Below are 27,864 nucleotides of genomic sequence, written 5' to 3'. Positions count from 1 at the left end.
TGGCACGGGGGGCACGCACCGCATCCTGGGGGTATCCACTGGGCAGGTCCCCTTCCAGCCACCGGGAATGGCTGCTGGAGGCTCCGATCTCCAGGCACACGTGTGCTGGCTGCATAGGAGCGGGCTGCCCTGCAGGCAGGGTGACTTCACACCCCTGCGCTGCCCGTCTGGTCCCATTAATGTGACTGGGAAGAGGCTGTGCCCTGGGCTCGTTTGGTCCAGGAGGGAATAATGAAGGGAGCTGGTTTCAGCCTGTAACCCTACCTGGCACGGCCGACAAAGCCCGGCTTTATTGCGGCTCCCGGCGGGCAGGAGCAGAAGGGGCCGTGGAGCAGGGGGAGGTGGGGGCTGCTCCCATCAAAGCCCTCCGCCATTCCCATCAAACAAACCAGTCGGACAAGGCAGCAACCTGATACCCATGGGAGTGGGCGCAGCGGGACTCGGATTCCCGGCACCAGACACCCCTTTGATTGCGGCCAGAGCCAGGGTCACCCTCCTGGGCAAGCAGGAGCACTGGAGGGTGCAAAACCTCCCTGTGGGAAGTGGGATGGCAGCATCAACCCGCCCCAGTGCACCTCGCCCCTGATGCGTGGGGTATCCTGGCACTGCCATGGGCACAGGGGACATCCCAAGGCTCCCCTGGATCTGCACCACGTCCCCGGGGTGCCGCGGTGGCTGCAGGCCCTGCCCTTACCTGTGTACCCCAGCTCGCAGGTGCACTCGTAGCCGTTGATCTTGTCGATGCACTTGCCGTAGTCGCAGGGGTTGCTGGCGCAGTCATCCAGGTTGATCTCGCAGTTGGGTCCTGGGGAGGACAGTGGTGCCATCAGGGGTTCCCCAGCCCCACTGATGAGGCAAAACGAAGCCCACCAGCACTGATGGGTGCCAGCCCTCCATGGCAAAGCGCCTCTGCCACAAGCAGCTCCCAGGTGGGGAGCAGGTCCTGCAGGAGCTGGGCACCAGACTGGGAGAACTCACCCTCACCAAGGATGCCCCAGAACCAACCCACCCGGGGATGGGGCAGGGAGGCTGCACTGGCACAGCCGACCTGCATGGAGCCCCGGAGGCCCCTCTGCTCACCCGTGGTCCCTTTGAGGCAGAGGCAGTTGTAGGCGTTGTTCCTGTCCTGGCAGGTGCCCCCGTTTTTGCAGGGCTGGCTCTGGCACTCGTTGATGTTGATGTCGCAGCGGTGGCCCGTGTAGCCAGGCTGGCACAGGCAGGTGAAGGAGGCGATGCCGTCCTTGCAGGTCCCATAGTGGCACGGGTCGGGGTCGCACTCATCAATGTCAATCTCACAGTGAGCACCCGAGAAACCTGTGACCAGCGGGAGGGACGCGGGGTGAGGATGGGAGATACAGGGTGAGGATGGGAGATACAGGGTGAGGATGGGGGATGGAGGGTGAGGATGGGAGATACAGGGTGAGGATGGGAGATACAGGGTGAGAATGTGGGATATGGGGTGAGGATGGGAGATGTGGGGTCAGGATGGGGGATGCAGGGAGAGGATGGGGGATGCAGGACACCCCTTCCCACCCTGGCCACGTATGAGGCTGTACCGGGGTGGTCTGACCTGCCCCCCCGCCCCACCACAAGCCCCGGGACCCCCGGCGCAGGGCGCAGGCAGGGGAGCAGGGGCAGCAACGCTGCTCAGAGCCGGCTCAGGGGCTTTGTCCCGGGGTGCACAATGACCTGCATTAAACCGCCCCGGCTCACGAGCGGGGCCCCGCGCTTGCCCGCAGCTCATCCCGGAGCGCACGGGGGGGGCCGGCCGCAGGCACCCCGAATAATAACCCCCCGGCAGATCCTATTCTCCCGGCCGGCTCCCTCCCTGCCGGGTTTGGGGGTGGAGAGGCGAGGACAAAGTACAGCTTTGACTAGACCCCGCCAAGCCCACATAGCAGCTTTTCATCGGGGCTTGGCATTAGCAAGACACTAATTAGAGGCCATTCAGCTGGAAGATTTCTGGCGGGAGCTGCTCCACAAAAGAGCCACTGTTTGCCACCAGGGCTCAAGTCATCATTCTGTGCAACCGCTCCTTGGGTTTCGGGCGGCGAGCCCCCGCAGCCCTGCACCTTGCGTCCCCATAGAGGCAGCTTTATTCCTTCCTTCCTGCCTTCCCCCTCGCTGCCGCCCGCCGCCGAGGTGGGAGCCCGGTGGGACGGCTGCTGCAGGGCCACACCTCGTGAGCACCGGGCTCCGGCACCACTCGCTCTGCCAGCCCCTGGAGTCACGTCAGAGGGGACCGTCCCACTGTGAGGGCCTTTGGGGACATCCCCCCGGAGGTGGGCACTTGTTGCTATAATGGGGTTTTATGGCACACGATGGGGCTTGCTCCTGACCAGCAGTGTGGGACCCCCAGAGCTCCCCCCACCCCGGGACACGCAGACCCCTCACCTTCAGTGCATTCGCAGCTGTAGGTGTTGGGGCCATCCACGCACTTGGCACCGTTCTTGCAGGGGGTGCTGGCGCACTCGTCGATGTCGAACTGGCAGAGGTGCCCGTTGAAGCCTGGTGTGGAAGGAGAAGTCACGTCCCTGCACAGCACCCGGACCCACCGGCCTCCCCCCGCCGCCGGGCAGATCCCGCCGGGCCCCCCGCATCCCGGCCAGGGCGCCGGGTTTCCATGGGGATGGCTGCTGGGGGCCCTGAATGTGGGGCTGCGACCCGCCATTGAGAGCATCTTATTTACATCTCTAGAGCAGCGAAGTCTCTGAACTTCAAAACCTCCTTTCACAGATTAACCGTCTCCCCATTCTCCGCTCCACCCCGTGACTTTGACACCGCATTCAAAGCGGCTGGTGCGGCCCCCCCGGCCCCCCGCCCTCCTTCCCAAAGAGGGGCCTTTTCAAGTGCAAAGCCGTGGGGTTTAATCCTTCCCCTCTCCCATGGGCTGGACCTGGAGCAGCGTCGCCTGCACACACATCGCAATGGGGGAACCCCCACCAGAAGCACCAAGAGGTGCTGAGCCCCTCCTCCCCGTCTTATGGGGCTCTGAAGTTTCAGGAGCCCATTTTCAGGAGCTGGGATACATCCTGGATCCGTTTCACCGTGATAGCAGTGGGACGGATGCCACGTACCAGTGGGGCACTCGCAGTGGAACTCATTGATCTTGTCGAGGCAGTTGCCGTTGTGCAGGCAGGGGCTGCTGGCACACTCATCTGTGTTGATCTCACAGTAAACCCCCTCGTAACCTGTGGAGAGACCAGGAGCACCGTCAGCACCATGCGCGGGGCGGGCACAGTGCATGGGATGGGCAGGTTACACCAGGGTGCATTTGGTTCCTCCATCTTTACAAAGATGTGCTACAGGTGGTGGGACCTGATGCACAACCTGCGTCATGGCTCTCCATCCTGGGTCTCCCTGCTCTTGGCTTGATCCAAGCCAGCAACGTCAGAAGAGGAGGGGATCAGAGCAGGGCGGATGGTGCCCAGCTCTCACCTCCTGTCCCCACACTGCTGTGGGAGACCCCACAGTCTTTACCAGGCTTCTTTCCGGTGCTGTCCCCAGACACGCACCTCCCGTGGCTCCTCACCCAAACCAACACCGAGCTGAAGCTCAGGGCACCCAGAGCCCTCCTGCCACCCACACCAGCACCGGGGCAGGGGTCCGTGGGCTGTGCACCCACCGGGCATGCAGATGCACTGGAACTCCCCGATCTGGTCCAGGCAGGTGGCATCGTTCTGGCAGGGGTTGGAGAGGCACTCGTTGACATCGATCTCACAGCGAGGGCCCGAGTAGCCCTGCAGGCACTGGCACTGGAAGGACCCCTGGGTGTTGATGCATTTCCCTGCGTGCTCACAAGGGTTGGCTCCTGCAACACACAAGTGCGGCTCAGAGGACACGCTCCCGGTGGCACCGGTGCGTTCCCCATCCGCAATCTCTGCCTCCCACCCGGTGCTCACCCAGCGAGCACTCGTCCACGTCCTGGTTGCAGGCCGGCCCCATGTACCCCGAAGGACACGTGCAGATGGCTTTGCCATTGACGGGGTTGGTGTCGCAGTTGGAGCCCTCGTTGCAGGGGTTGCTGATGCAGGCGTCATCGAGGTGGCACAGCAAACCTGGGCAGCGAAAGGCACGTCAAGGTGACGGGCACGGAAGTCACCAGGCACCAAGACCTCAGGTAGGAGCCAGGGGACACGCGGGGAGCTGCCACCCTGCACGTGAGCAGGGGACAGGACAGGACGTGGCCTCACCCGTGCGGCCGTGGGGGCACTCGCAGTAGAAGGAGGCGACGCGGTCGTGGCACGTGGCCCCGTGGAAGCAGGCGGCCATGGCGCAGTCATCGATGTTCTCGCTGCAGTCCTCGCCCGTCCAGCCATTGACACACACGCAGTTGTAGCCGCCGTGGTTGTTGTGGCAAGTGCCCCCGTTCTGGCAGGCGTTGGGCATCAGCTGGCACTCGTCCACGTCCTCGGTGCAGTACTGACCTGCAGGGGACAGGGCACCGGCGTGAGGCTCCCGCAGGCTCTGTGAGCATCCCTGTGAAGGGGACGGTTCTCCCAGCACCCCCAGCACAGGATCCTTCCCCAGCCCACCCCGTGCCACGCTCAGTGCTGATGGCACCGTTACCTGTCCACTCGGGCGGGCACTGGCAGTTGTAGGTGTTGACACCGTCCACGCAGGTACCCCCATTCTTGCAGTTGTTGCCTGGACAGTCATTGATGTTCTCCTCACAGTTCTGGCCCATGAACCCTGTGCAGAGGACACATCTGCCGTGATGCCAACCGACCAACTGGCCACTGCCCCTGCTCCCTGGTACCCCGTGCCCTGGTACCCCGTGCTGATGGCAGGCTGCTGAGTGAGCACCAGGCACTCCCAGCTCAGCTTCGAAGCCACCCGGTGGGTTTCACCCCCAGCCCCATCCTGCCTCTGCCAGGGCTTGGTTCTGCCGCACCGGTTTCCCTGCCAGGGCACCATCACCAGAGCCCGGCAGGGAGCGACGGCTTCCCTGGGCAGAGCAGAGCAGACGGGGCTCCCCTGCAGAGCCCCCGGCTCCGCAGACGCTCGCTCCGAGCAGTGGAGGATCCAGCTCCGCAGCAACCGGGATGAGCCGGGGCTGCTCCCACACAGGCTTGGGGCACCGCTGCTTTTAATTCCACAGGTGAGGAGCCTCAGCTGCCGCAGGGGGATTCACTGCCCCACACCGCGCCTGCCTCGCACCGTGAGCTCCGTGAGCTCAGGTTTATGTCATCGCCTCCACCCGATGGAAACCACCCCGATCCCAACAGCATCTGCAGCAGGAATGACACAGCCGGGCCGTTCGCAGGGCATCTGCCCTGTCACCCTCTCCCCCTCCAACCGCACTTGGGGTGAGAGCTGCGCTTACTGCAAGACCCCCAGTGCCCCCAGCCATCATCCACCCAGGGTCGGGATGCAGTGCCAGCCCATGGCTGGTCCCTGTGGTGCTGGTGTCTATCTGCAGCTCCCCCAGACTCCCTGAGGTGCTCTGCAGGTCCAGACCTGGCTGCTGGCTAAGCCACCCCTGCCTCCATGCGAAAGGACTGGTGCCCCGGCTCATCCTCTGTGGGACCCCAGACCCCGGCCAAGCTGGGTTTTCCCCCTCGCCCTCTCCAAGGGGCCGTGTTTTCCGCTCCCTCCGCCCCATCACAGGAGGAGCAGAAGCTCCTCGTGTTGCTGCTCCTATTTACGGTGGCTGGTAGGAATCCAAGGCAGAGAATGTTGATTTGTGCCTCAATTTTTAAGCAGCTGGGCTGCAAGTGAACAGCAATAACTGGCAATGTCCTAGATACCAGGATTAACTCATTTTGAACCATCTGAATGAGTAATTAGCACTGCAATTACTTTAAACTCAGGGTTACATTCTACAGCGATGGCATGATAAAACAGCTGAGATTGGTTTAACTTGAAGAAACCCGGCCCGGCGCGGCCTCTTCGGCAATGAAAAGGGGACATTGTTCCAGGTCTGCTGCGCTGCATACCAGCGTATCAATCATCCTCTTATCATGAGAAGCAGCCCCCACGGTCCCTCCTGCCTGCGCCCCAAGCCGATGCCGCTCCCGCAGCGAGCCACGCGGACGGCAGCGGGACCCCCCAGTGCCGCTGGAGCATCCCGCAGGAGCCGAACGGGCTCGTGCGGCGTGCAGAGGTCCTGGAAGCAGGCCATGGAGCCCACTTGGTGTGCGGGCAGCAGGGCTGCCCCCCAGGGCCATGCCTCACCCCGACGTGCCCGACGCTTGGGCTGCTCTAAGGAAAGTGCCTCGTCAGCGAGCGGCAGGGCAGGGCCAGCGCCGCTCCTCCTGCCCCTCCGCCTGCTCATCCCTGCGGCAACGCCGCTCTGCCGGGACAGGGCTTGGAGCTGCTCCCGTGGAGCATCGCCCCGGGAGCTGCCGGCTGCACCGGCTCATCCGGGAAGGGAAGGCTTCCTGCTCAGCACTGCTCGCCCGGTCACCCCGTGCCAGCGCCTCAGCACCCTCACAGGGAAGAGCTTCTGCCTAAGAGCCCATCTCAGTCTCCCCTCGGGCAGGTTCAAGCCATTCCCCTTGGCCTGTCCCTACAGGCCCTTGGCCAAAGCCCTTCTTCCACTTTCTTACTGGCCCCTTTAGGTATCAAAGCAGCCCCAGAGGCCTCTCAGCCAGCTTTGCGCTGCCCACAGCTTCCTTCCAAGGCAGAAAGCGGATGCATCCCCCCCGCCACAGCCGGCCAGCGCGGTGGCTCGGGTGAGAAACAGCACTTTGCGCCCTGGCAAACACAGCAGGGTCCGAGCATGGGGCTGCTCATCCCACCCGCCAGGAAACTCCACCGCTTCACTCTTCAGTGCTGTGGGGACGTGGGGCCACGCTCAGCCCCTTCCCTTCCCTGAGCACACTGCAGACCGCTGGCCCCAGGGCAGAAACGAAAGGGCTTTCCGGGGTCACGGGGCCCCTTCACAGCCCTTGCCTTTCCTCCGGCATGCAGGGTGCTGAGCTCCTGTGCATGGTGCTGGGCCCCCACTGGGCCCCCTCCTGCAAGAGCCCTTCACTTGAGAGGCTATAACTGAGCTGGGCTGCTCCGGCGCTTGCCGGAGGGAGCAGCAGCGAGCACGGAGAGGGTCTCCCTTCCCCGGCTCTATTCGCACTCGGAAACGTTCCAAACCAGCTATTCCGGACTAATGCTTCCATTCTGGAAGTGGATTAAGCTAAAGCGGAAAAAGGCACTCTTATCCTGGAATATGAGCATCCGCACAGGGGCTTCTGCTCAAGCACTTGTTTTGGAAGAGCTATTTTGGTGAATCACCAAGTCTAAAAAGCACCCAGCCGACCTTTCCTCTTCGGGCATTGCTGGCCGACATCTTCCCAAAGGCACACAGCACAGCGAGCCCACATCCCTTTGGCTTTACCCCCACCAGAGCCGTAACCCAGGGGGAAGATTGGGCACTGCTGGTTTTGCAGGGGCAAAGGAGCTGGAAGGGGGTTCCCTATTGCCGTTCCCCCCTCGGGGGCAGCCCCTACCTGGCAGGCACGTGCAGTCGTAGGTGGTGTCCCCGATCTGGCGGCACGTGCCCCCGTTCTGGCAGGGCGAGGGGTTGCAGGGCACGTAGAGGTGCTCGCAGTTCTGGCCGGTGAAGGCCGGCTTGCAGGAGCACTGGTACGTGCCCACCTCGTTGGTGCAGCTCCCGCCGTTCTTGCAGATGGGGGGTGAGATGTTGCATTCGTTCACGTCCTGCTTGCAGTTGGCGCCGTGGAAGCCGGCGGTGCACCGGCAGATGTAGTGGGCTTCGAAGGGGACGCACTGGCCCCCGTTGGCGCAGGGGTTGGAGGCGCAGGGGTCGGCCTGCTGGCAGGTTTTGCCTGGGGAGGGCAGGAAGGATGAGGATGAGGATGCAAACCACAGCTCGGGCTCTTAGTGGGAGCAATCTTTACTGGGGAGCAGACTCAGCTCTGGGACTGTGTTCATATGGGATGCAACTAATTCCAACCCCATTGCATCCCATGAGACCCTCAATGATGCAGGAGGCTTGCAGCTCACCCAGCCCCCGAGACCCCTCCCAAGCCCCACGTGGCTTTGGGACCATCTCCCACCTTTCCCCCATCACTAAGAGAACCTGCAACCAGTGCCAAAATCAGCGCCTCTCCCCAGCTACGGAGGCAACCCCTGTCCCAGGCTGTCCCCGGGTCTGGTCCCCCACGTCCCCACCGCCTCACCTGACCACCCCGGCGGGCAGCGGCACTTGTACTCGCTGAGCGTGAGCAGGTCGCAGGTGCCGCCGTTGCGGCAGGGGTTGCTGAGGCAGGCGTTGTCGCGCGGCGTCAGGCACAGCTCGTCGGTGAAGCCCAGCCGGCAGGCGCACGCGTAGTCCACGGTGCTGCCGCGCACCACCGCGGTGCAGGTGCCGGCGTTCTTGCACGGGGAGCTCAGGCAGGGGTTGGGCAGTTGGCACCGCTCGCCAACGAAGGCACCGCCGCACCTACAGAGGGGACACAACAGGGTCAGTGGGACCGCACCGAGGGGCTGCGGGCACCCAGACACCCCCAGCGAGCGGCACCGGGAACGCCGCCCCCCCCGCAGCGCATCCCGGCGCGGCGAGTTTGGCAAGCGCAAGGCTTTGCCCCGGCTGCTCTGGGCTGAGGAAGATGAAAGAGGTGCCAGGAACAAAGGCGAACCCCATCCCGGGGCCTGCAGGGACCTGCAAAACCGCAGCCTCCCCTGCTGCTCTCATCGCAGGGCGCTGGGTTTGCCCCACACCTCGCTGAGGAGGAAACCAAGGCACAAGGGGGGAGAGGTGGAGCCAGGAGGGGCACCCCTATACCCGCACCCAACCTGGGGACCCCACAGACCCATGCACCAAGCAGCACGGGGATAGCCCTGAACCCCTGCCTGCACCAGGGGGAACTTTACCCTCCCTCTATCCACTGAAATCCCTTCACCAGCACCAACCCCAGGCTCAGCACTGCTGGCAGCAGAGGGTTCCTTGCTCCTCGCAGCAAGACCTTCCCGAAGACAAGCCCTGTGCAAGGAGGGCTGCGTGGCCCCGGCTGCAGCATCCCCTCTGTGTGGGGGCCCTGAGAAAAGGCCCCTTGCCGCGGCCACCGGCTCAGCCATCTGTCACCACGGGTGACCGCGCCGCAGCGACCAGGGCAGGCAACGGGGATGTGCAGCAGGGACAAATCCTGCCGGCCAGGATGCGGCAGAGGGGGAGCTGCCCCCCGGGAAAGGGCGGACGGAGCAAAGCTGTGCACAGAGACACCGAGGGCACCAGACATCAAAAGAGGATCCCAGGGCCCTTCAGCACCTCCCCAGCACAAACCCTCCCGCACGGCATCTCCTGTATCACGTCTGCAACACGAGATGCCACACGTTTTGTCCCCAGCCAGCTCCACTCACGTTACACCACTTCCAGCGGGGGATGCACTGTCCTGGCTGGGCTGTGCTGGGCAGGGGAGGAGCAAAACGATGCTGGCACGCTGCTGCCCCACACCACAATGGCACCGGCACTGCAGCAGAGCAAGGCACACCGTGCGCAGCTCAGGCTGGGCTGCAATAGAGGCCTCTGGAGCAGAAACAGATCTGGGGGTGATCACATCCCTTTCCGCAAGCTTGGGGTAAAGCAGCAACCACTGGAGGTGATGGGTCGGGAAGATGAGGGCACACTGGGGGACCACGGCTCCCACTGCCCTCAGTGCTCACACCCATCACCACCCAAGCGTCCCTGCGCCTCGGGCACGGCCCCCAGGGCTCCATGGGAGCAGGGCCGGCCCTGGGGAACGCTGCAGAGTGGAGCCCTCCGCCTGCACCCCCAAACCATCACCGTGGGGCTCCTCCCGCGAAGCGCAAGCAGCAAATGCCCCCTCAGCCGGCCCCAGCCCGGCGCCGCCGCGCTTTGCCGCGCCTCGCCGGCGGCAGGGCCACGTTTCAGCCCCGCTCCCCCTCTCCTCTGCCCCTCCTGGGCTTTTTTTTTTTTCTTTTCTTTTTTTTTTTCCTTTTAACCCAATTCTGATTTCATTGTTGGGGATTGTGTGAGAATTTGTCCGGATTCGGAGACATTTTGAGTTAATGAGACGGCATTATCCCGGCCAAATGGAAAAGAAAATGTGGATAATAATAAATCAGGGCATCTGCTCGGCACACAAAGGGCGGCGGGGAGCAGGTGTGCATCCTAATGAGGCCGAGCAGCTGCCGGCGCCTGCGGCCCATGCCCGGCTCGCCGGCGGCTCCGAGCCCGGGGCGCCGCGGCCGTGGGGCGACGGCGCTTCTGGGTGGCTGCACCACGGCCCCGGCAGCGCCGGAGCCACGGCTCAGAGGGGCCATTGTGCGGGGCTGGGCACGAACCGCCCCGGCCGCACTCATGTGCCCCGCACCGCACACGCTTCAATGCTTGGAGCAACCTGCGGGGCTCCCCGCACAGGGGAGCATCACGAGGTTCTCCAATGGGAGCAAAAGGCGGAAAAGAAGGCACAGGAGAAGAAGCAGGATTGGTGCTGGACACAAAGAGCGCCCTGCGCAGCGCGGGAACGGCCACGCCACTGCTTTGGTGCTGCCGTGGGCTGTGCTCCGCATCCCGGCGGCACCGGGAGATCACTGGGATCAGGGCTCCTGCACCGTGGGGCTTAAATGGGGCCAGGGCAAGGGGCGCGGAGCTGAGAGCCCTCCCACCACATTAGTTTTGGGGCCGTTTCCAGTTTCAGTGCAGGCAAGGGGTGGTTTGAGCTCATGGGTGGGAAGGGGAGCAGAGCCCAGGCTGAGCCCGGGCACGGGTATTAGCCAGGAGGTTAATGAGTGACAGAAGAGACTCCTCTGGGAGCAGGGAGCCCTTGCCCAGAGGCACAGGGGTTTGGGACGGGGGCTGCCCCGTGCCCGGGGGGTTTCCAGGATTTTGCCTTGGGAAACCCCTCAAGTTCCATGGAGTCTGAAGGGGTTTTAAATGGGTTTGTATTTGTTTGATTTAGGAACCGGTTTATGGACACACTCAGCTCAGGAAGGGAGGAGGGTGCCGGCGAGGGCTTGCATGGGTCTGCCCTGGCCAGAAGTGGCTGAGCTGAGCGATGGGCACACGTGGGCAGGCGGGACTGGGACACGCTCCTGCATCGTGTTTCTCCTCCCTACGAGGGGGTATTTCCAGCCACTGAGAAGCGCTGGAGAGGCAGCTCTTCAGGAAAACAGCAATTACAGCACAGGCACCCAGCAGTCACTGCCGCACCCCACGAAGGGGTCTGCATCGTGCAGCAAGGGGCTGTGCAACATGGGCCCCCTGTAAACACCTGGCAATTCCCAGGTCACAACCACAACAGAGACAGGGACAGCTCCCATGTACCCGCTGCACCAGCTCAGGAGCCCTCTCAAACCCCTGCCACCATTTCTAAGTCATCTCAGCTTCTTTGCAAGGTTTCAGAGCAAAAGGTCTCTGCTGGGGGGACACCACTGTCACGAGAGTGCTACTGCTGCTCAGCAAGAGCATGGAACAAGGACACCGAACACTCCTCTGCTCATGTATGGCAGCCCATGAGATACGCCTCACACCCGGGGGCTTCAACACCGCTCCTGCATCATCTATAGATCCTTTTGCTCACAAACAACACCATTCCTGCCCACATCCGCAACAGCAAGTCCGAGGCGAGGCAGGGAAGGGGATGGCTGCGGATCGAAGCCATGGGATGCGCTTCCCCACGCAGGTCCTGGAGCTCACTCACAGCCAGAGACTCTGCAGCCGCATTTAAAAACCCAACGACTGCAACGGCTTTAGAGCCCTGGCTGCAGAGAGAGCCTGCAGACAAGTCTCGCATGCAAATGAAGAGATCAAAACCCAGGTGAAGAATAAGGCCAGCCCAAGACGTGGTTATTTTCAGCTCCGCCAGCTCTGGAAAGGCTGGATCCAACAGAGCTCAGCTCCCAGCCGTGCTGCAACCTCATCATGTGTCCACCTACTCCTCCAGGGGCTGAAAACCTCTCCTGAAGCTGAGCTTTATGCTCAGTACAGAACACACGGGCGGGCGGTGCCAGGGCTCCCGGCGAGCAGACGTGGAGGATGCGACGTCCCCGTGGGCTCGGGCAGGTGAACATCACCCTGTGGTTTTTCCTTTGGCATTTCCCAAGCGAGGGCTACCCAAAGCAAACCCCAAGCGGTTTATGGAAATCAGCATAAGAGACATTAAAGCTAAGCTTTAATTATAGATATATGTGCTGGCAGAGGACAGGGCGGGTGCTCCAGCATCAAAACAGCTCTGAAGGGCCATTAGAAACCAGCTTTGAGGCGGTGAAAGGCAGCCGAGCTCCCCGGGGTCCTGTGGAGCCTCCATGTGTGACGCACGGCCCATTCCCAACCCAACCAGGAATGGCTAAAAATACCAGCGTCTGCCCCCCCACCCCGAGCATACAGCTGAGAAACGCTTCTACAGTCATTAACCTGATGAGGAGCATCAAGCATTCCAGCCACAACCCACCTCAACACTTTAGATGGTGACAGCATCCAGACCCTGGTGATGGCCAAACCCTGCTCCAATGCACGATGCTCCCTCGTATCGTGCCTGCACAAGGAGCACATGAGGATGGACAGCCTCACAACTCTTAGCTTCCAGGGTATTTTCCACATGAGCTAACCAAGGCACGGGGCTGTCACCGAAGCGCCAGGCAGGACAGGGGACAGCGATGCCGCAGTTGGTTGCCATCCCTGCGGATGGGGATGCTGCATGTACTCCTTGCAGGAGCCTATGGGGCTGCCATGATCCTGGTGGCTTCTTGTCATGGGGGTCAGATGGAGGCTGGGGGCTGCATTCCCACAGCACCAGGCTGGATTCATCTTCCCCCTCCACGCCAGCCCCAAGCCCAGCGCACAAACTGCTGCGAGGGGGGAGGCGCAATTACTCATGCACCGCGCTCCCGACCCATAAATCTCCGTCACGACTCACGGGTGATGTGAAGGGTGATGGAGAAGGCCTTGTCCGGGGTCAGCCAGCGAGTCCCGGGAGATGGCCTGGGAATGGGAACAGCGGCCCCAAATTCCCACCCCACTCCCAGTGCCGAGCCCAGGCCAAATCTGGATCTGCTCAGCGTGGGCACGTGCATTTGTTGTGTCTGCTGCACATCCTCAGTGAGTTACCAACAACGGCCCAACGCTGCGGTTATCTCAGCAAGGCTCCAGAAAAGCTGAAATCAGAGAATCAAAAGCACGAATGAGCTGCCCCGGTGTCGGTGTGAGCAAGCTCTGCTGCCCCAGCGCTGCATCACACACCTGCCTGCCGGCACCGGCAGCACCGGCAGGGTTGGGATGTCCCAGCCCGGCTCCGGGTGCTCCGTGTATCGCAGCCCTTTGTTCGCTCCCTGCCGCTCGCAGCGCACGAGGCTTTTCCTCCAAGCCACCAGCAACAGGTTGTGTCCCTCCGCAGCAATGCGGGCACTGAAAGCATCCCGAGGCAGATGTTCCTGCGACCTCTGACCCAACACTAATGTTTTCCTCCCTGCGCTAAGCTGCCATCTGCCACGGCCGGCACAGATGACACCGCGGCATTCCCGCAGCCCAGCCCGCCCGCCCGGCTCCGCATGGCAGCACAAGGGCTTTGTTCCAATACGGGGTGCGCCGGCCCTGCACAAGCACAGCCCGGGGGCTGGGGGGGTTTCAGGGGTGCTGGGTGCATGGGTGATGCTGTGGATGCAGGGGACTCAGTGTCCATCACCCCACAGCTGAGAACAACCACACTGGCAGCACCCACTGCCCTCCTAACCAGGACATCCTCCCAGGGGCTGGAGCCAAAACCCACCACACAAAATAAGCCAACGAACTAAATGGAAACCAGGTGCAATCTGGAGCACAGCCACCAGACACAAGGGGCTGCCCCCCATCACCATCACCCTCCCATAGCAGGGCAGGTCCAAGGGTGCTGCTCCACACTGCAGGAGGGGACAGGGGCTGGTGGGGAGCTCCATCCCGGCCGCTGGCCCCATGTCCAGGCTGCCTCTTATCTGCACTGCTATCACATAACCTCTTCCTCACCCTCATCTGCTGGAAGCATAAACGGCCGCAGTTGTTTTCCCCAAGGTATGAGCACCGTGGGAAAGCCAAGGAGGGAGGCTCAAGCATCTACACAAGCTCGGTTTTGGGGTTACTTGAGATTAATGGGGCCAGGAGAGTCCCCGCTGCCTCTGGGGCAGCAGCGAGCCCAGTTCTGGGTGCAGGGTCTCCCATGCCCCCACCCTGACACCCATCCCCAAGGCTGGGCTGTGGGCGATGCCGCTCTCTGCTCTGTGGTACCCACAGCAGCATCCCAGAGGAGCCACCCTCCCTGTGCCGCAGAGTCCCTGCAGAGCCAGCCCAGTGCAGAGGTGCTTCAGAAACCATGACCATGACCTTGTGTGGTGCAGAGGGTCCCACCAAGGGACCATCACACTCACAGAGCCCTCTGTACCACCAAACACACAGTGTGACCCCATGGAGCAAAGCAAGTGTCCAAACGTGAGCAGGACACTTGGATTTCACCTGTTTGCTGGCAACAGCTCAGGAAACGAGAAATAACCATCGGGACAGCATCCCTCAGCGCACACCAGACCACACTGCACAGTGCTCCCAGCCACAGAGCGGTGACACGACCCTGCCCCATCGTCCCCACACCGCGGGGTAACCGTCATCCCATGGCTCATGAACGGAACCACAACCACCGGCTTCCACACCCCCTGCCAGCACCTGCACACCCGCAGCGTTAAACCTGCTTCCCATCAGGCATCCACGCACAAGAGCCACCTTTCCAGTCGTGCCAGTGGCTTCCCGCTTGGCACAGCCTGGGAGCAACACCCCAGCTTGCTCCTGAAGCTACACCCATCCCGTTAAGACACGTTTGCTCAGTGCCAGCCCAGGGAACCCTGATCTGCTCCAGCTCCAATCCTGACAGAGAACAGGCTGAGGCTGGTGCCTGGGATGTCTCCGTGTCATTAAGAGATCTGCTTCTTACTCCATCTCCCCACTCTGTCTTACTCCATTTGTTCTTATTCCATCACCTTTCAACAAGCCCCTCCTGTGTTGCTACATGGAGCATCATTGGGACCCACAGGTGCACATAACTGTCTATGAGATGGACTCCCAGCAGCATCAGCCCACCTTGGAAACCCCCCCCACAGCACGCTCTGGGGCCAGGGAAAGGCCGATGGGCCTGGAAAACCATCCTGCTGGGAAAGCAGAGCTCAGCACCCGGTGCTCTGGCCCCATCTCCTGCCCTGTCATCACCACCCTGCTCAGGGTGGCACGGCACCCCCGGAGCCCGCAGAAGGAGAAGATGGATGCAGGGAGACAAGGAGCACTTTGGGCACTGCCATGGATGTCCCCCCTGCCCTGCAGCCTGGGGCTGCTTGAGCCCCATCCTGGCACGGCCGCACTCACCACCCCTCACCTGCAGCTCCACGCTGTGGTTTACGGCACATGCATCCATCAAGAACCCAAAGGCTTCACCACGCTCCCAGGAGAGCCAGGGCAGAGCTGCCCCGCTCCCCTTGCCCATGCAGGGCACCCCGGCCGGGCCACCGCGCTCTGCCGGCGCCGGCACAGCCCCACAGACACCTCCGCAGCCACACCAGAGCTCCTGGCACCAAACCCCAGCACCAAGCGGTGGTTTTCATGGAGCCCCATCCAGGCCCTGCGTTATTAAACACGCTGGGACACCATCCTGGGAACAGAGCCGGAGTTTCACCCAGCAGGTTACTTCCAGTGACACCAGGTTAATAAAGCAAGAGCAGATCCCCAGTCTTGTTTAATTAAAAAAAGCAAACTGCAACCCAAAGCCTTTGATGTGTTGGGGTTTTTTTTTTTTGTTCCATTTCATTTTTGACCTAGCCCAAGCCATCTAATTGAGATTTTTAAGATCCAGACTTTCATCTTGAGAGAAACTAAAGGAATTCCCAAAGCTGGATATACTCACGGATGGGAGCGGGGAGAAAACATGCTAGAGCCCTGTTCCTCCTACCACTGGGATGGGGAGAGGGAAAAAATAATGGCTTTGTTTCTTAAGCAGACATTAGTCAGGACACTTTGGGAATCAAAGTTCCCATTGTAATGAAAAACAATATAACCCCATTGCTAAGCAGTGGCCAGGCTGCTCACCGCCTGGTAACCGGCTACCTGGGAAGGAGCTGCCTTTCAATGGAGCTTCATTCACAATAAACATGAAAGATGCTGAAGGAAGAGACCAAGACAAAACTCGTCTCATTCCCACCCTCAACAATGGCAGCTATGACACAGCTTTTCCCCCGTTGATGTTTTTTATATCCTCTGCTGGTGCAAATCCCCATTGTTTGTGGGAGCGGTCTCCCTGCGCCAAGCTCTGCTCGCCCCACTCATCCCGGCCCCTGCTCCTTCTCTTGGACAAGCCCATTCATGGGGGGACCATGAAGGACGTGCTGCCAGCGGAGGATCCACAGGGAACACAACCATGGCCACCCCTCACAGGCAGGGCTGAGTGTTCCAGGGCTGGTCCTAAGGCAAGTGCCCACATCCACATGGGAGGATGCCCATGGGACCCTATGCAGTGACCCGGCTCTTTCCCTCCATGGTGCTCCCTAGCAGCTCTGGCATTCGGGAGCACCCGCTGCAACCTCTCCCTGCTCCGAGTTCCCATTTGTCGTCATTCTCCCTCAAAAACTGTTCTATTCTTTAAGCCAGCAAAAGGAAAAGTTGGAATCTGGGGGAGATGAGGAATTTCCATCTCCCCAGGCCACCTGCAGCCCAGCACTGCCGATGCCACCCTCCCTTCCCCATCCCTCTCAGGGTAAGTGCCCGCTTTCACTGCTCTGGATGCCAGCGCAGGGTGAATTCCTGCCGGGAGCTCTGGCACGCACCGGTGCCGGGGTCACCATCGCGCTAAGCCATGATGAGCTCTCTTATTCTTTTCCCTTTCACCCTCAACCCAAGTTTTGGCCAAACACTGCGCTGCCCGAGAGCCAAATATGGAAAACTCCCACCCGGGCCACGCGTGACCCCAGCATCCACTCTTCTAATCCTGAACATAAAACCTGAGATTAGGATCTGCACAGGCACTGAGAGTTTAAACAAGCTATATTTAGCTCTGATATTTATAAACAGGAGGAGAGGGGGGTCCTGCAGAGCACACGCGTGCCCCTGCGGCACAAACCCTACCGAAAACCAGAGCAATTCAAACCGGGATGAAATGGTGAAGACAAAGACAGCAACAGCCAAACAGCAACGGGTCCATCTCCCCCAGCCACGAAGCTGCCGGTTTCTCTTTCCAAGCAAAGCAAAGCTCCCAAACCCAGTGATTAACAAGAAACCCCTCACCCATTGGAAACTATGGCCCGAGGGATGCAAAGCACCTCTGAGCAGACGATAGCTGCCCCTGGATCCGTATCCCGGGATTTCTGTTGCTGCCGAGTTTAACCAAGGAAACGGCGAGGGAAGGAGGGAGGGAAGCCTCTGCCTCCGACACCTTTTGCCGGCAGCAATCCCTGTGTCAACATGACGCCCTCGCCGAGGGAGCAGGGACAATGGTGGCGGCTCTGCCCTCCGGCCGCAGCCCGCATTCCTGCCCCCTCCCCTGGAAACCCCCCTTTTGTGGGGAGCAGCAGGCCCTGTGAAAGGGCCGTCTGTCGCCCTGCCTTTTGACTTGCAGGTCTGTGTCTAACATGTTAATAGGGGCTGCGGAGAGGCCCCCCCTCCTCCCGGGCTGCTCCCCGCAGGGTCACTCTCCCAGCCCGCCCAGAAGTCGATGGGCAGCGGGAGCCGGTGGCAGCGCACGCCCCACTGCTGGTCCATGCCCCACTCCTGGTCCATGCCCCACTGCTGGTCCATGCCCCACTCTTGGTCCATGCCCCACTGCTGGTCCATGCCCCACTCCTGGTCCATGCCCCACTCCTGGTCCATGCCCCACTCCTGGCCCATGTCCCACTCTCGGTCCCTGCCCCGCTCTCGGTCCATGCCCCGCTCTCGGTCCATGCCCCACTCTTGGTCCATGCCCTGCTCTCAACAGCCACATTCCTCCACCAGCCTCAAAAGAGCTGTCCAATGGGTTAACCCACAGTGTCTTTGGGAGGGTCTTTTCCCTATCTCCCTGCACAAGGATGCACCGGTGGGGTGGGAGCGCTGGGACACGCTCTCCTCCATGGCTGCTCATCAACAGGATGATTTCCTTCCTTCCTCCTGAAAATAAATCACTGCTCACTCACAAACACTCAACCCCCTCAAGGGCAGTGTGGTCCTTGGGGTCTCCATTGCCCTGCTGATGCTGGCTCTCTCAGCACAGGGACATGGCCAAAGGCCCCTTTCATTGATCCTCTTGGGGACGTTGGTGGTGGACACATCATGCCAGGAGCCACAGAGGAGGATGAGCAGGAATGAGCAGGACGCATGGCTCAGCCCTGCAGCCCCAGCTCTTGCAACAGCCCGGGACTGATCCTGCACAGCCCTGGAGGTCCCAGCACAGCCTGGCACTGCTGCTCTCCGCTGCACTGACTTTAGATCAAGCCCAAAGCCACGGGCTCCCAGCCCACCATCACCAGGCTGCTTGCCTGCGGGGGACCCCTTCTATTAGATAGAGGCAATGCTATAGCGTCATTAAAACCTAATAAATCCATTTCCCATATAAATACCATTAAATTCAGATTTTGGGGAAGGAATTAGGATGAAAACTTGTTAAAAGAAAATGACTTCTGCACAAATAAATTTTTGCAACTTGACTGAGCGTGAAAGTTTCCCATTAAAATGCAGCTCCGCTCCCTTGTTGGAAATGGGCAAGAGCCTCATAACCAGGCCCTAAACATTAACTGTTTAACTGGCTTTTCCAATATTAACTCCGGGCTGCCGTGGGGGAAGGGGAGGGCGTGAGGGGTGAAAGCCTGAGGTAGACATTAACTACCACTGTGTGAGGGAAGTGCACACTGCTCGCATCCCACTGGCATCGTGCTCCCAGTGTGGAGCAGTGGGTGGGATGCTGCCCCGTCAGTTGGGCATTGATGGTCATTTTAGGTCCATTCCAACTGAATACGTTCTTATTCTGAGGCTGAGCTGCCCATATGGCCCAACCAAATGTCTGCTCCCCATCCCCAACTCCTCACACAGGCTTTGGTCCTGGTCCTGCACCTCTCACACAAAGCACTGCATTACCAGCAGGCACCTCTATCAATTATAATCAATTCTAATTATAGAATCCCAGACTGGTTTGGGTTGGAAGGGACCTTAAAGCTCCTCCAGCTCCAACCCCTGCTATGGGCAGGGACCCCTTCCACTAGAGCAGGTTGCTCCAAGCCCCGTCCAACCTTGAGCACTGCCAGGGATGGAGCACAATTATTCACCTCCAGGAGCCAGGATGCTCCTGACAGGTCATGCTGCTTCATCTCACACCTAAACAGGTTTTAATGTTCCAATAAGCAACAGCAAATGGAGGGAAACTGAGGCACTAAGAGGTCCTGGCTTGACACATCTGGGAACCTCCAAGAGCATCCTATAGGGCAGACCCCTGCCCATGGGGTACTTGCTGACACGGGGGGGTGAGAGGAGGGACCTGACCAAACACCCTAGAGCTATAGACAGAGGCACTGCGACAGGTCCTGGCCCTGCCACACACTGAGGAAAGCAGAGTCCAGACAAGTGGGTGTGAGTCTGACCAGGCACCACCACACCTCTGCCAGCTGGAAGCAGCACGGAGCAGCTCCACCAGCAACACTCAGATGTCAAAGTAAGGACTGGGGTGTCCCCAGCTGGGCACCTCAAACTGTCCTGGGGCTCTCCAAGCAGACACATGGGGGCCGCTGTGGTGTGGTGTCACTAAGACCTAGCAGGGTACTGCAAAGACCTCCCAGCATTGCATGCAATAGACGTGCAGTTAAATCCAACTGGGGCTTCCTCAGCCCTTCAGAGCCCCAGCTTTGCAACCATGACCAGACCCTGCCAACGCCAGCGGTGCCAAAGCAGGGCCCTGACCCTCACATGTCTCTGCTCCTGCTCCTGGATGGCTCCATGTTCAGACACCCAAGAAGCAAAACTGCAGCATCCTCCTCGACACCAGACTGATGTTTTGTGCTTATTCTGGATCTTTGGTCAAGGTGAGTAGCTGCAGCTTTACCCCAGACCAAAGTGTGAGCACCAACACAACACCCACAGTCAGTCCTTGGGTTGGTGGTAACACCAACCTGCTGCTGCTGCTGACACCTCTCAAGGCCAACCCCAAGGAGGAGACCAGCACCACAGGATGGAGCCCTGGACAGATGGGCTGGGAAAGCTGGGATACCTCCTCCCCACAGCAAATCCGGGCTCATGCGGGCACCACGCAGCAAGGCAGCGTCAGGGATTTGTGGGATTTCAACACAGCTGCTGGGCTGGGTGGCTGCAGCATCATCTTTTGTGTGCCAAGGGATGAGATGAAAACACCATTGAGAAAGCACCTGGAATCACCCCAGACCACCACCTCTCCGTCCTGATGGCCCTTCTAGCCCTGGGCTCCAAAGCAAGGAGCAGCCCAAGCACCCCAGCTCCATCTCAGGCAGCAGAAGCCAGGCAGTCCTCAGGGATGGCTGGACACAAAGCCACAACCCACAGCCCCACGTGGAGCAGGAGGACCCTGGACACCTTTTTGGCCCCTTGGATAGAAGCGGGACTCAACCAAGACCCCACTGCAGGTCTGCCTTCCCAGAGGGCTTCAAGCTGTATCCCAAAGGCTCTTCCACTCCACAGCCCCAACACATGGTCTCAAACTTCCACCTGGAGCCTGGCGACACGTTAACCATGGAGAAGTCTCCATCCAGATCCAGAGCTCGCTAGCTCTCAGCAAGGGCACCCCGAGGCTACTCCCTCGTTAAACACACCGATGCTCTATAAATTCCACATTCCACTCAGGTACACACGCCGTTACCATGCGGGACACCTCCCAACAGGAGCAAAATGAGGGTCACCACCTCCAGGCCTGCAAAGAGCAGGTTAATTTCCAAACAATGTTATTTTAAACCTTGCTAACTGCCTCCTGATTATGTTATCCAAGCCCTTAACTGGTGAACAGCTTGATCTTGCAGTGACTTATACGTGTCTCCCTCATGTTACATACAATAAACTGGAACAGCCTTGGAACAAATGGACATCTCATGGCTTCCAGCAGGTAGGAAGACAAGGAGCCAGGTGGTTGAGATGCAAGAGATTTTGGTGGAATAAAACATACCCCATACCATGAAGCACACAACCTCCAGAAGTTGTCCATGGAGCAGAGCCCCATGCACTGCATCACACATCTAAGAGCTGCAAGGACTCAGGACACAGTCCCTGATCTCAGGTGATGATGGCCGCTGTGAACACCTCATCCCCTCTGCATCCATCCTGGGGAGCCCCTGAGCACATTCATCTCAGCAGGCATCACCCCATCTCCCCTGCTCATCTCCATGCTGCAGGAGATACCTACGGAGGTATCTGCTCTTGAACGTGAGCTACACTGGCTCCTGCCCAAAGCAGCACAACCAAGTATCCAAGCCATGAAAGAAACCAACACAAAACCTCATCCCAACTGACAGACTCCCAAGGCAAGTTAAAGGGAGACAACTGCAAACCATCACGACACCTCGCAGGGAGGAGAGATGTGAACAGAGATTCCTCTGGAGCCCTGAGCTCCCGCTGCTGCAGCAGTGACCTCACCAGCCGGGCTCCTCAGCTCCGCTTCCCTTGCTTCCCTTCCACTGGAATCTGCAGCAGGTGACGCTTTTGTGTTTGCAATCTCCCCTCTTACCCATTTCCACCTCGTCCTTTCCGAGAATGAGATCAGCCTCGAACGGGCCACCAAGAGTTCTCAACATGGCTGAATCACCGCTCCTCTGCTTCTTGAAGGGCTTCCTCTGGTTGATTGTCCCACGCTCCACCCTCTTCCTCCCCAGCACCCAGACTGCAGTTTTTCTTTGTTATTATTTCATGGAAATAACGTTGGGTTAAAGCACATGAGAAAAACCAAACCAGAAGGAAACTTCCGCCCTTTACAATGAGATAACAATGACTGAGCAGTTGAATAACTTGAAGGGCACAGGGAGCCGCAGGGCTCACACCGCTCCTCTGCCTTCCTCCTCGTCTCCTTGAAGAGTTTGGAGCTAAAATAATCATCTCTTCCCACAACAATCCCCCTCTGAATGTTTCTTCCAATGTTTCTGGCCCGCTGCCCATGGAAGCTGGTGATGGCAACGGGCACCAGCTCAGGAGCCATTGCCCCGGCTGAACTACAACACGGTGCTGATTCATAAACAGAGGAAGTACTTTAGCAAACCGACTCTTCCCCCTTTTCAGTGTAAGCCCAGGGATTAATTTAACTTGTTCTTTCCCTTTGCTGTCTCCTTTGCTTCTCTGGGAAGGACCACGACAACCCAGGCGCAGCTCCTCTGGCTTTAATGGTGAAGGGCTGGTGGAGCGGGGTTTGAAACCCAGCCCTCGTTCATGCCATCTGCTTTTAACTAGCGGAGCAAGGGAGGTCCTGGGAATAAAAGTCACATGGCACAGCAATCTAAAATCAGCCCCGCTCATTTCCAGGGATGCCAGTCAAAACGAGGCTTAGCCAACAGCTTAATGAGGAGCTATTGCTAGAAGTCAAAACGACCTTTTGGGAAAACCTTGTCATTTTGCCTGGGAAAATGCCTTTGACTGAGGCAAGTGCCTTTTCGGGAAAGCCACAGCTCCCCAGTGCCATGAGACCACACGTCAGACACTGCAGCAGCCACCCGCTGCAGAGGGGACCTTACAGTGGCATGAGTGGGACAGAAACACCCAAGGACAGAAACATCTCATGGGTCTGTGCTGGAAGTTCCAGCACTGAAGGACCCAGCTACCCCTGCCAACATGGAAAGTGGCTCCAGAGGCAGCTTAATGAGCCCTCCAGCCCACAACTGCTTGGTCCTCTCCGCTCAATTCCAGCCCTGCACGCCCCAGACTGCCTGGCAAAGGGACAAGCAAGATAAGGCACCCGGAGCCTTACAAACCACTGTAAAATAATGAAGGCAGAGAAAGCTGCCCGTCTCGCACTGGTGATTCCCCTTCCGTAACAGGGCTGATAACTGGGGTTGGGAGTTATCAGAGTCGTCTTCGCGTAACCCAACCAAGCGGACGCTTGTCCGCTGGAGCAGCGTCTCCCTCGTACGCTCTCTATTTCACTCCACTTTCTAATTGGATTTGTGGGGGCAGCACAATGGGGCTTTATGGCCAAACTTTGTTAAGTGCCAGCCTGAGCGGAGATGTGGCCAGCAGCCAAAATGGTGCATTTCCCGCAGGCGCCAAAGGGCAGTGCCAAGCTTTCCTGCGTCTGGTATCTGTGCTCTTGGCTCTGCTTTGTTTGAGAAGCTTGGAAGCAAAAGTGCTCGTAAAGGGATATTCAAACAAGTGAAAAACCAGGATTTTGCAAGCTGCGATCAGATACCTCGGGAAGCTGCACCTCTAATATCTGCGCCCATCGCCCACAAAGTGTACCCGGCACGGGACAAGTGCTTCGACACACTGAGCACACACCTTGGTCTCCTGCAGAAATAGCTCACATGCACTCGTGAAGCCATCGCAGCGGCTGCAGCCAAGAGCAGGGGGTTATTCACAGCTAAAGGAGTTCTTTAAAGTTAACTTTTCCTCTTGCAAGCCCCACCCCAAGCCTACTTTGGAGGCTTCTCCTCCAAATAGAGCTCGCACACATCAGGTCTAATTAGATTCCATCACCATCTGCACATGAAATGTAAATCAGGAGTCGCAGAGACTTAAGGAAAAAAAGGGAAGAATGACCACAAGGAGAAGGAGGGGTGTAAGGTTGGGGAGGGGGTGGAGGGTTGGGCATTCTGGGAAGCCATACATGATTAGTCACACAGCATTAATCTGCCTCCCTTAACAATAGCTGCCGAATTTCGACCGAATCCCAGCTGTCGCTCTTTGAATGAAAGAAAACAAGATTTAGAGCGTCAAGCGTTGGTAAGGGCTTCTGTGCAAAAAAAAAGTGGCGTGCATTCATTAGTGGCTCACAAAGGGACCCAGCCTTTGTCCATTAAATTGCTCATGTGCCTGATTGATTTGCTGATTTATTTGTACCAAAGGGTTTGGGGGGCTCTGCTTGGAGAAGGGGGCGGGAGGTGCCCGGCTGCTGGGCAGAGTAACGGCACCCAGGCGGGTTTGCAAGAAAGCAGCACACATTGTCAAGGGAAAGCGCCATTCAACAGGTTGGGATTGGAAATGCCTTCAGGTTCCTCCGCCGAGGACTTCCTCTTTGGGAATCTGGGGTGGGTGGGAACGTCTCCCCGCCTGCTCGCAGCTCAGGCCGCGTTCAACAGGCAGAGGGGAAATCTGGCCGGAAAACTGAGCCTTGCCCATTCACATTTCTTTTATGGAATAGTTTTTAAAAGGGAGCTGGAGCCTTATTCACTTCTCTCGGTTATTGTTCCCTGGGAGCCGGGAGTGAATCGGCCATCGCTGCGGTGGGTCGGTTGGTCCTTCAAAGAGTCCCAACGCTTCACACATCCGTTTCTCCACAATCAGCCTGGAGAAAACTCTGGTCTGGGTGCCAGGTCCCACCAGGAACACCGGGATGGACCCAGCTTGGCACCGGTGCCAGTGGGATGCAGGAGGGGGTGGCCCTGCTCCCCCAGGTGATGCCCCATAGATAGCAATGGGGCAGCTCCATCAGCCAGAGCCACACCGTGAAACCTCTCCTGAGTGCTTATTGGAGATGTACTAGCCACTGCACCCCAAACAGCCAGGGTGCAAGGACTGAAAGGCGACGCTTCAGGGCCAGGAGGGAGTAGCTGGAAGACAGACAGACAGACAGCCTCCCTCCCTGCCCCACGGTCCAACGAGTGCTGTGGGCTGGCCCTACCTCCTGCTCCATCAGCAGGGCAGTCTGCATAGGTTAACACCAGCAAAACATGGCCCTTTGCCCATGTTTTTCCACCCAGCGAGGAACAAAGCCCGATCCTGCCAAACTCGCGGCGACTCCTACACAAGCAGGTTATTCTTGCCACTCAAGGAAAGAAAACGCATCTTGCCCTACTAAATCCAGAGCCTTCAAAGCAAAGTCAACATGCATGTCAATACTTTGGTCGGGGGAAGATGAAAATCCTCTGGCTCCTCCATACTTACTGGCACACCTCCGTCCCGTTGAGGAAAGTTTCACACTTGCCCCCGTTGAGGCAGGATTCAGCAAGCTGCGTGCACCGTAAACCTGCAGAGAGGAGGAGAGCGTTACCCACAGCGCAGGGCCCGGTGGCAGAGGCAGGGGGGGCACTTGGAACGGGGACAGGCTCCTCCTGGCCCCCAGTGAGCCGGGGGCTGCAGCACCTGCAGGGTGATGGAGTCAGGCAGGGGCCGGGCGCTGAGAGCCTCTACCTAAAAATAAGCTCGGGGTGGGCTCGAGGGGAGCCTCTGGCCTCTCCTCCGGCGCGAGGGCTGACAGAGAGAAACCCCAGATCAGGCCCTTGAGTGACAAATGCCATTTGGGACAAACCACCCGCCCGAGGGCCCATTGGTTACCGCGAAGTCGGTAACGAAATGAATCGCCCGTCACAACTTGCTATGAGTAAAGGTTTCATTGTCTGGCCCTCAGAGCCAAATTCTGCTCAGTTACCACAGCAACTCGCTCAAAGCACCAGAATCGCTTCCGATTTGCACCCTGGCTCGCTCTTCCCCTTCTCCGTCCCGCTGGCTCTTCACGGTAACCGGCTCTGCCGCACGCGTGTGCAGCCCGAGCGGTTTCAAATTGAGAGACTGCAGCTTCGTGCTGCCACCACCAGAACACAGCTTCTCCCCTGCACAGACGGCTGCTGAGCCCCCCGCCCCCGGGACACCCCCCTGCGCTCCGGGCTCTGTCCCCCAGCAAGTCCCATGGGGATGGAGCAGGGAGCTGGGGACCGCTCCGGCCCCGCACAGCTTCGCCTCCGAGGCGCCGGGCTCGGTTCTCAGCCCGGGCTGCCCCGGTGCGGAGCAAAGGAGCCGGAGCCCCATTGCCTTCCAGTCCCAAAACCCTCCCAGGGCCCTCCTGCTCCGGAGGAAGCTGCTCGCTCAGCCCCGGGTCGGGACTGGGGTACGCAGGGCCCCGGGAGCACCGCAGAGCCCCGGCCCCCCGTGGGGGGGGGGGGGGATGCTCCCCGCTCCGCCCCGCACCTCCGGGCCGCTTTTAGGGCTCTTTCCCCCTACCCCGACCGCTCGCCCCCCACGGTCGCGAAGCGCTTTGCGGGCGAAGCGCCGGGCCCTGTGGGAGCCCCGTCGGGCTTTCAAGAAACAGGAAACCGAGAGAAATGTGCAAAACGGCCGAAAGCTCTCGCGGAACAGGCGGCAGGAGCGCGGCCGCCCTGCGCCCCCTCCGCGCCCCGAGCCCGTTCCCAGCGCCGCCTGCCCCGGCTCCCCTCCGGCCCCGCTCCGACCGGCCCCGCGACGGCAGCGAGCGCAGGGCCCCGCGGACCCTCGGGACCGAGCCCCGAGCGCCACCTCCAGCGAGGCAGCGAGCCCCGAACCCCCCCGCGGTGCCGAGCCCCGAACCCCCCCGCGGTTCCGGCCCCGCTGCCCCCGGCGGCGCCGAGCTCCGGTTCCCAGCGCAGGAGCTGAGCGCGGCTCCCAGGCACCCCCCGGCACAGAGCCCCGGTTCCAACGGGGACCACGCGCCCAGGACCCCCCCCTCCCGACGCCGCCGCCCCGCGGTGCTCGGCCGGGACCCGGGGCGCACACCGGGACCGGGGCGCACGCCGCGCCCGGCCCCGCTCTCGGCAAACTTCCTGCCGGGCGCTGGTGGGGCCGGTCCGGGGCCCGTCGCGGCGGCCCTCACCTCGCGTCAGGGCGGGCAGCAGGAGCACCAGGAGCCCGGGCGCCAGGAGCCGCTCCATCCCGCTCTGCTCCCGCCGCTCACAGCCGCATAGATCCGCGGGGCCTCGGCCGAGCCGAGCCGGTACCGGTGCGCGCTGCCCCGCAGGGAGCCCCAGACACACCGCGCCCAGCGCCGAGCGCAGCGACTCCGAGCGCCGGCGCCTCCCGCGGCTGCTCAGCCCCGGCGGGCCGGGCCGGGCCGGGAGGGAGGGAGGGCGGGGGGGGGGGCGGGCCGGCGCGGGATGGGGCGGGATGGGACGGGACGGGACGCTCCTCCCTACCCGGCCCGAGGGGCCGCCGCCGGGAGCCCCCTTCCCGCCGCGGAGGGACCCTGCGTGGGACGGGAGTGGGGTTGCGAGGTCCGCGTAACCCCCGCGGGCAGCCCCATTGCAGCCCCTTCCCCCTGCACCCACCGGACACCCCCGGTGCAGAGTCCGCCTGCCCCAGGCAGCCCCCGGACGCACACAGTGCGGATTTACCCCCGCCCCGGTGCAGCCCCACCTCGCTGCAGCCGGCCCGGGCAGCCCCGGACACCCACAGTGCAGTCCCCCATGGAGCCCCACAGCCCCACGATGCGGCCCCCCCTTCCCCATCTAGCACAGCCCTCCCATGCAGCCGGCGCAGAGCCCCGGTGCAGCCTCAGACACCTCCAGGCAGTCCCCACATGGTCCCAGTGCAGCCCCCAGACATCCCAGTGCAAGCCCAGACCCCTCCAGTTCAAGCCCTCACTCCAGCCTTGGTGCAGCCCCCCCTGCACACCTGCGTAATCCCAGTGCAGTTTCCCCCATTCCCATTGCAGCCCCTGTACAGCCCTGGTGGAACCCCCTTAACCAACCTCAGTATAGCCCCTGCGTGGCCCCCACGGGCTGCAGCACCTGCCCAGGGACCACAAGAGGACCCTGACCTGCAGCGCATCCATGCAGGGCGCTGGGCATGGGAGCCATGGGGACACACGGGAATGGAGCGGTTGTAGCAGCTGTTTGCACCCGGGGGACCGCGGCTTGGGCTGAGCATCCGCTGGGATCACATGGAGCTGGGTGCAGGCTGTGTTTGAGAGCGCAGGGTGGGATTCCCCCTCCACCTGCCCCACGCTGTGGGTGCACACAGGTAACACCAAGCCACTTCCTACCTGCCCTCCGCAAGCGCAGGCAGCGCGCCCG

The 27,864-nt window shown here is 60.5% G+C and overlaps 1 protein-coding gene across 2 annotated transcripts in view; it reads right to left on the bottom strand.

The window, feature by feature from the left end:
• The window catches only part of NOTCH1 (notch receptor 1), a 42,206-nt gene extending 15,322 nt beyond the window's left edge, over positions 1–26,884 (bottom strand). For both annotated transcript variants that reach the window (XM_065695285.1, XM_065695286.1), the window contains exons 1-12: positions 26,667–26,884; positions 24,989–25,070; positions 8,142–8,404; positions 7,449–7,787; positions 4,570–4,692; positions 4,194–4,427; positions 3,903–4,058; positions 3,626–3,811; positions 3,078–3,191; positions 2,395–2,508; positions 1,081–1,314; positions 695–805 (exon numbers count right to left, since the gene is read on the bottom strand). In XM_065695285.1, the coding sequence (XP_065551357.1) occupies positions 695–805; positions 1,081–1,314; positions 2,395–2,508; positions 3,078–3,191; positions 3,626–3,811; positions 3,903–4,058; positions 4,194–4,427; positions 4,570–4,692; positions 7,449–7,787; positions 8,142–8,404; positions 24,989–25,070; positions 26,667–26,724 (2,014 nt within the window). In that variant the 5' untranslated portion in view covers positions 26,725–26,884. The remainder of the gene's footprint in view (positions 1–694; positions 806–1,080; positions 1,315–2,394; positions 2,509–3,077; positions 3,192–3,625; positions 3,812–3,902; positions 4,059–4,193; positions 4,428–4,569; positions 4,693–7,448; positions 7,788–8,141; positions 8,405–24,988; positions 25,071–26,666) is intronic.
• Between the last annotated feature and the right edge of the window lie 980 nt (positions 26,885–27,864).

Source organism: Lathamus discolor, chromosome 15, assembly GCF_037157495.1.
Source record: "Lathamus discolor isolate bLatDis1 chromosome 15, bLatDis1.hap1, whole genome shotgun sequence".
NCBI lineage: Eukaryota > Metazoa > Chordata > Aves > Psittaciformes > Psittacidae > Lathamus > Lathamus discolor.
Note: the sequence above shows the minus strand (reverse complement) of the source record. Positions and strands in the feature narration are given on the sequence as shown.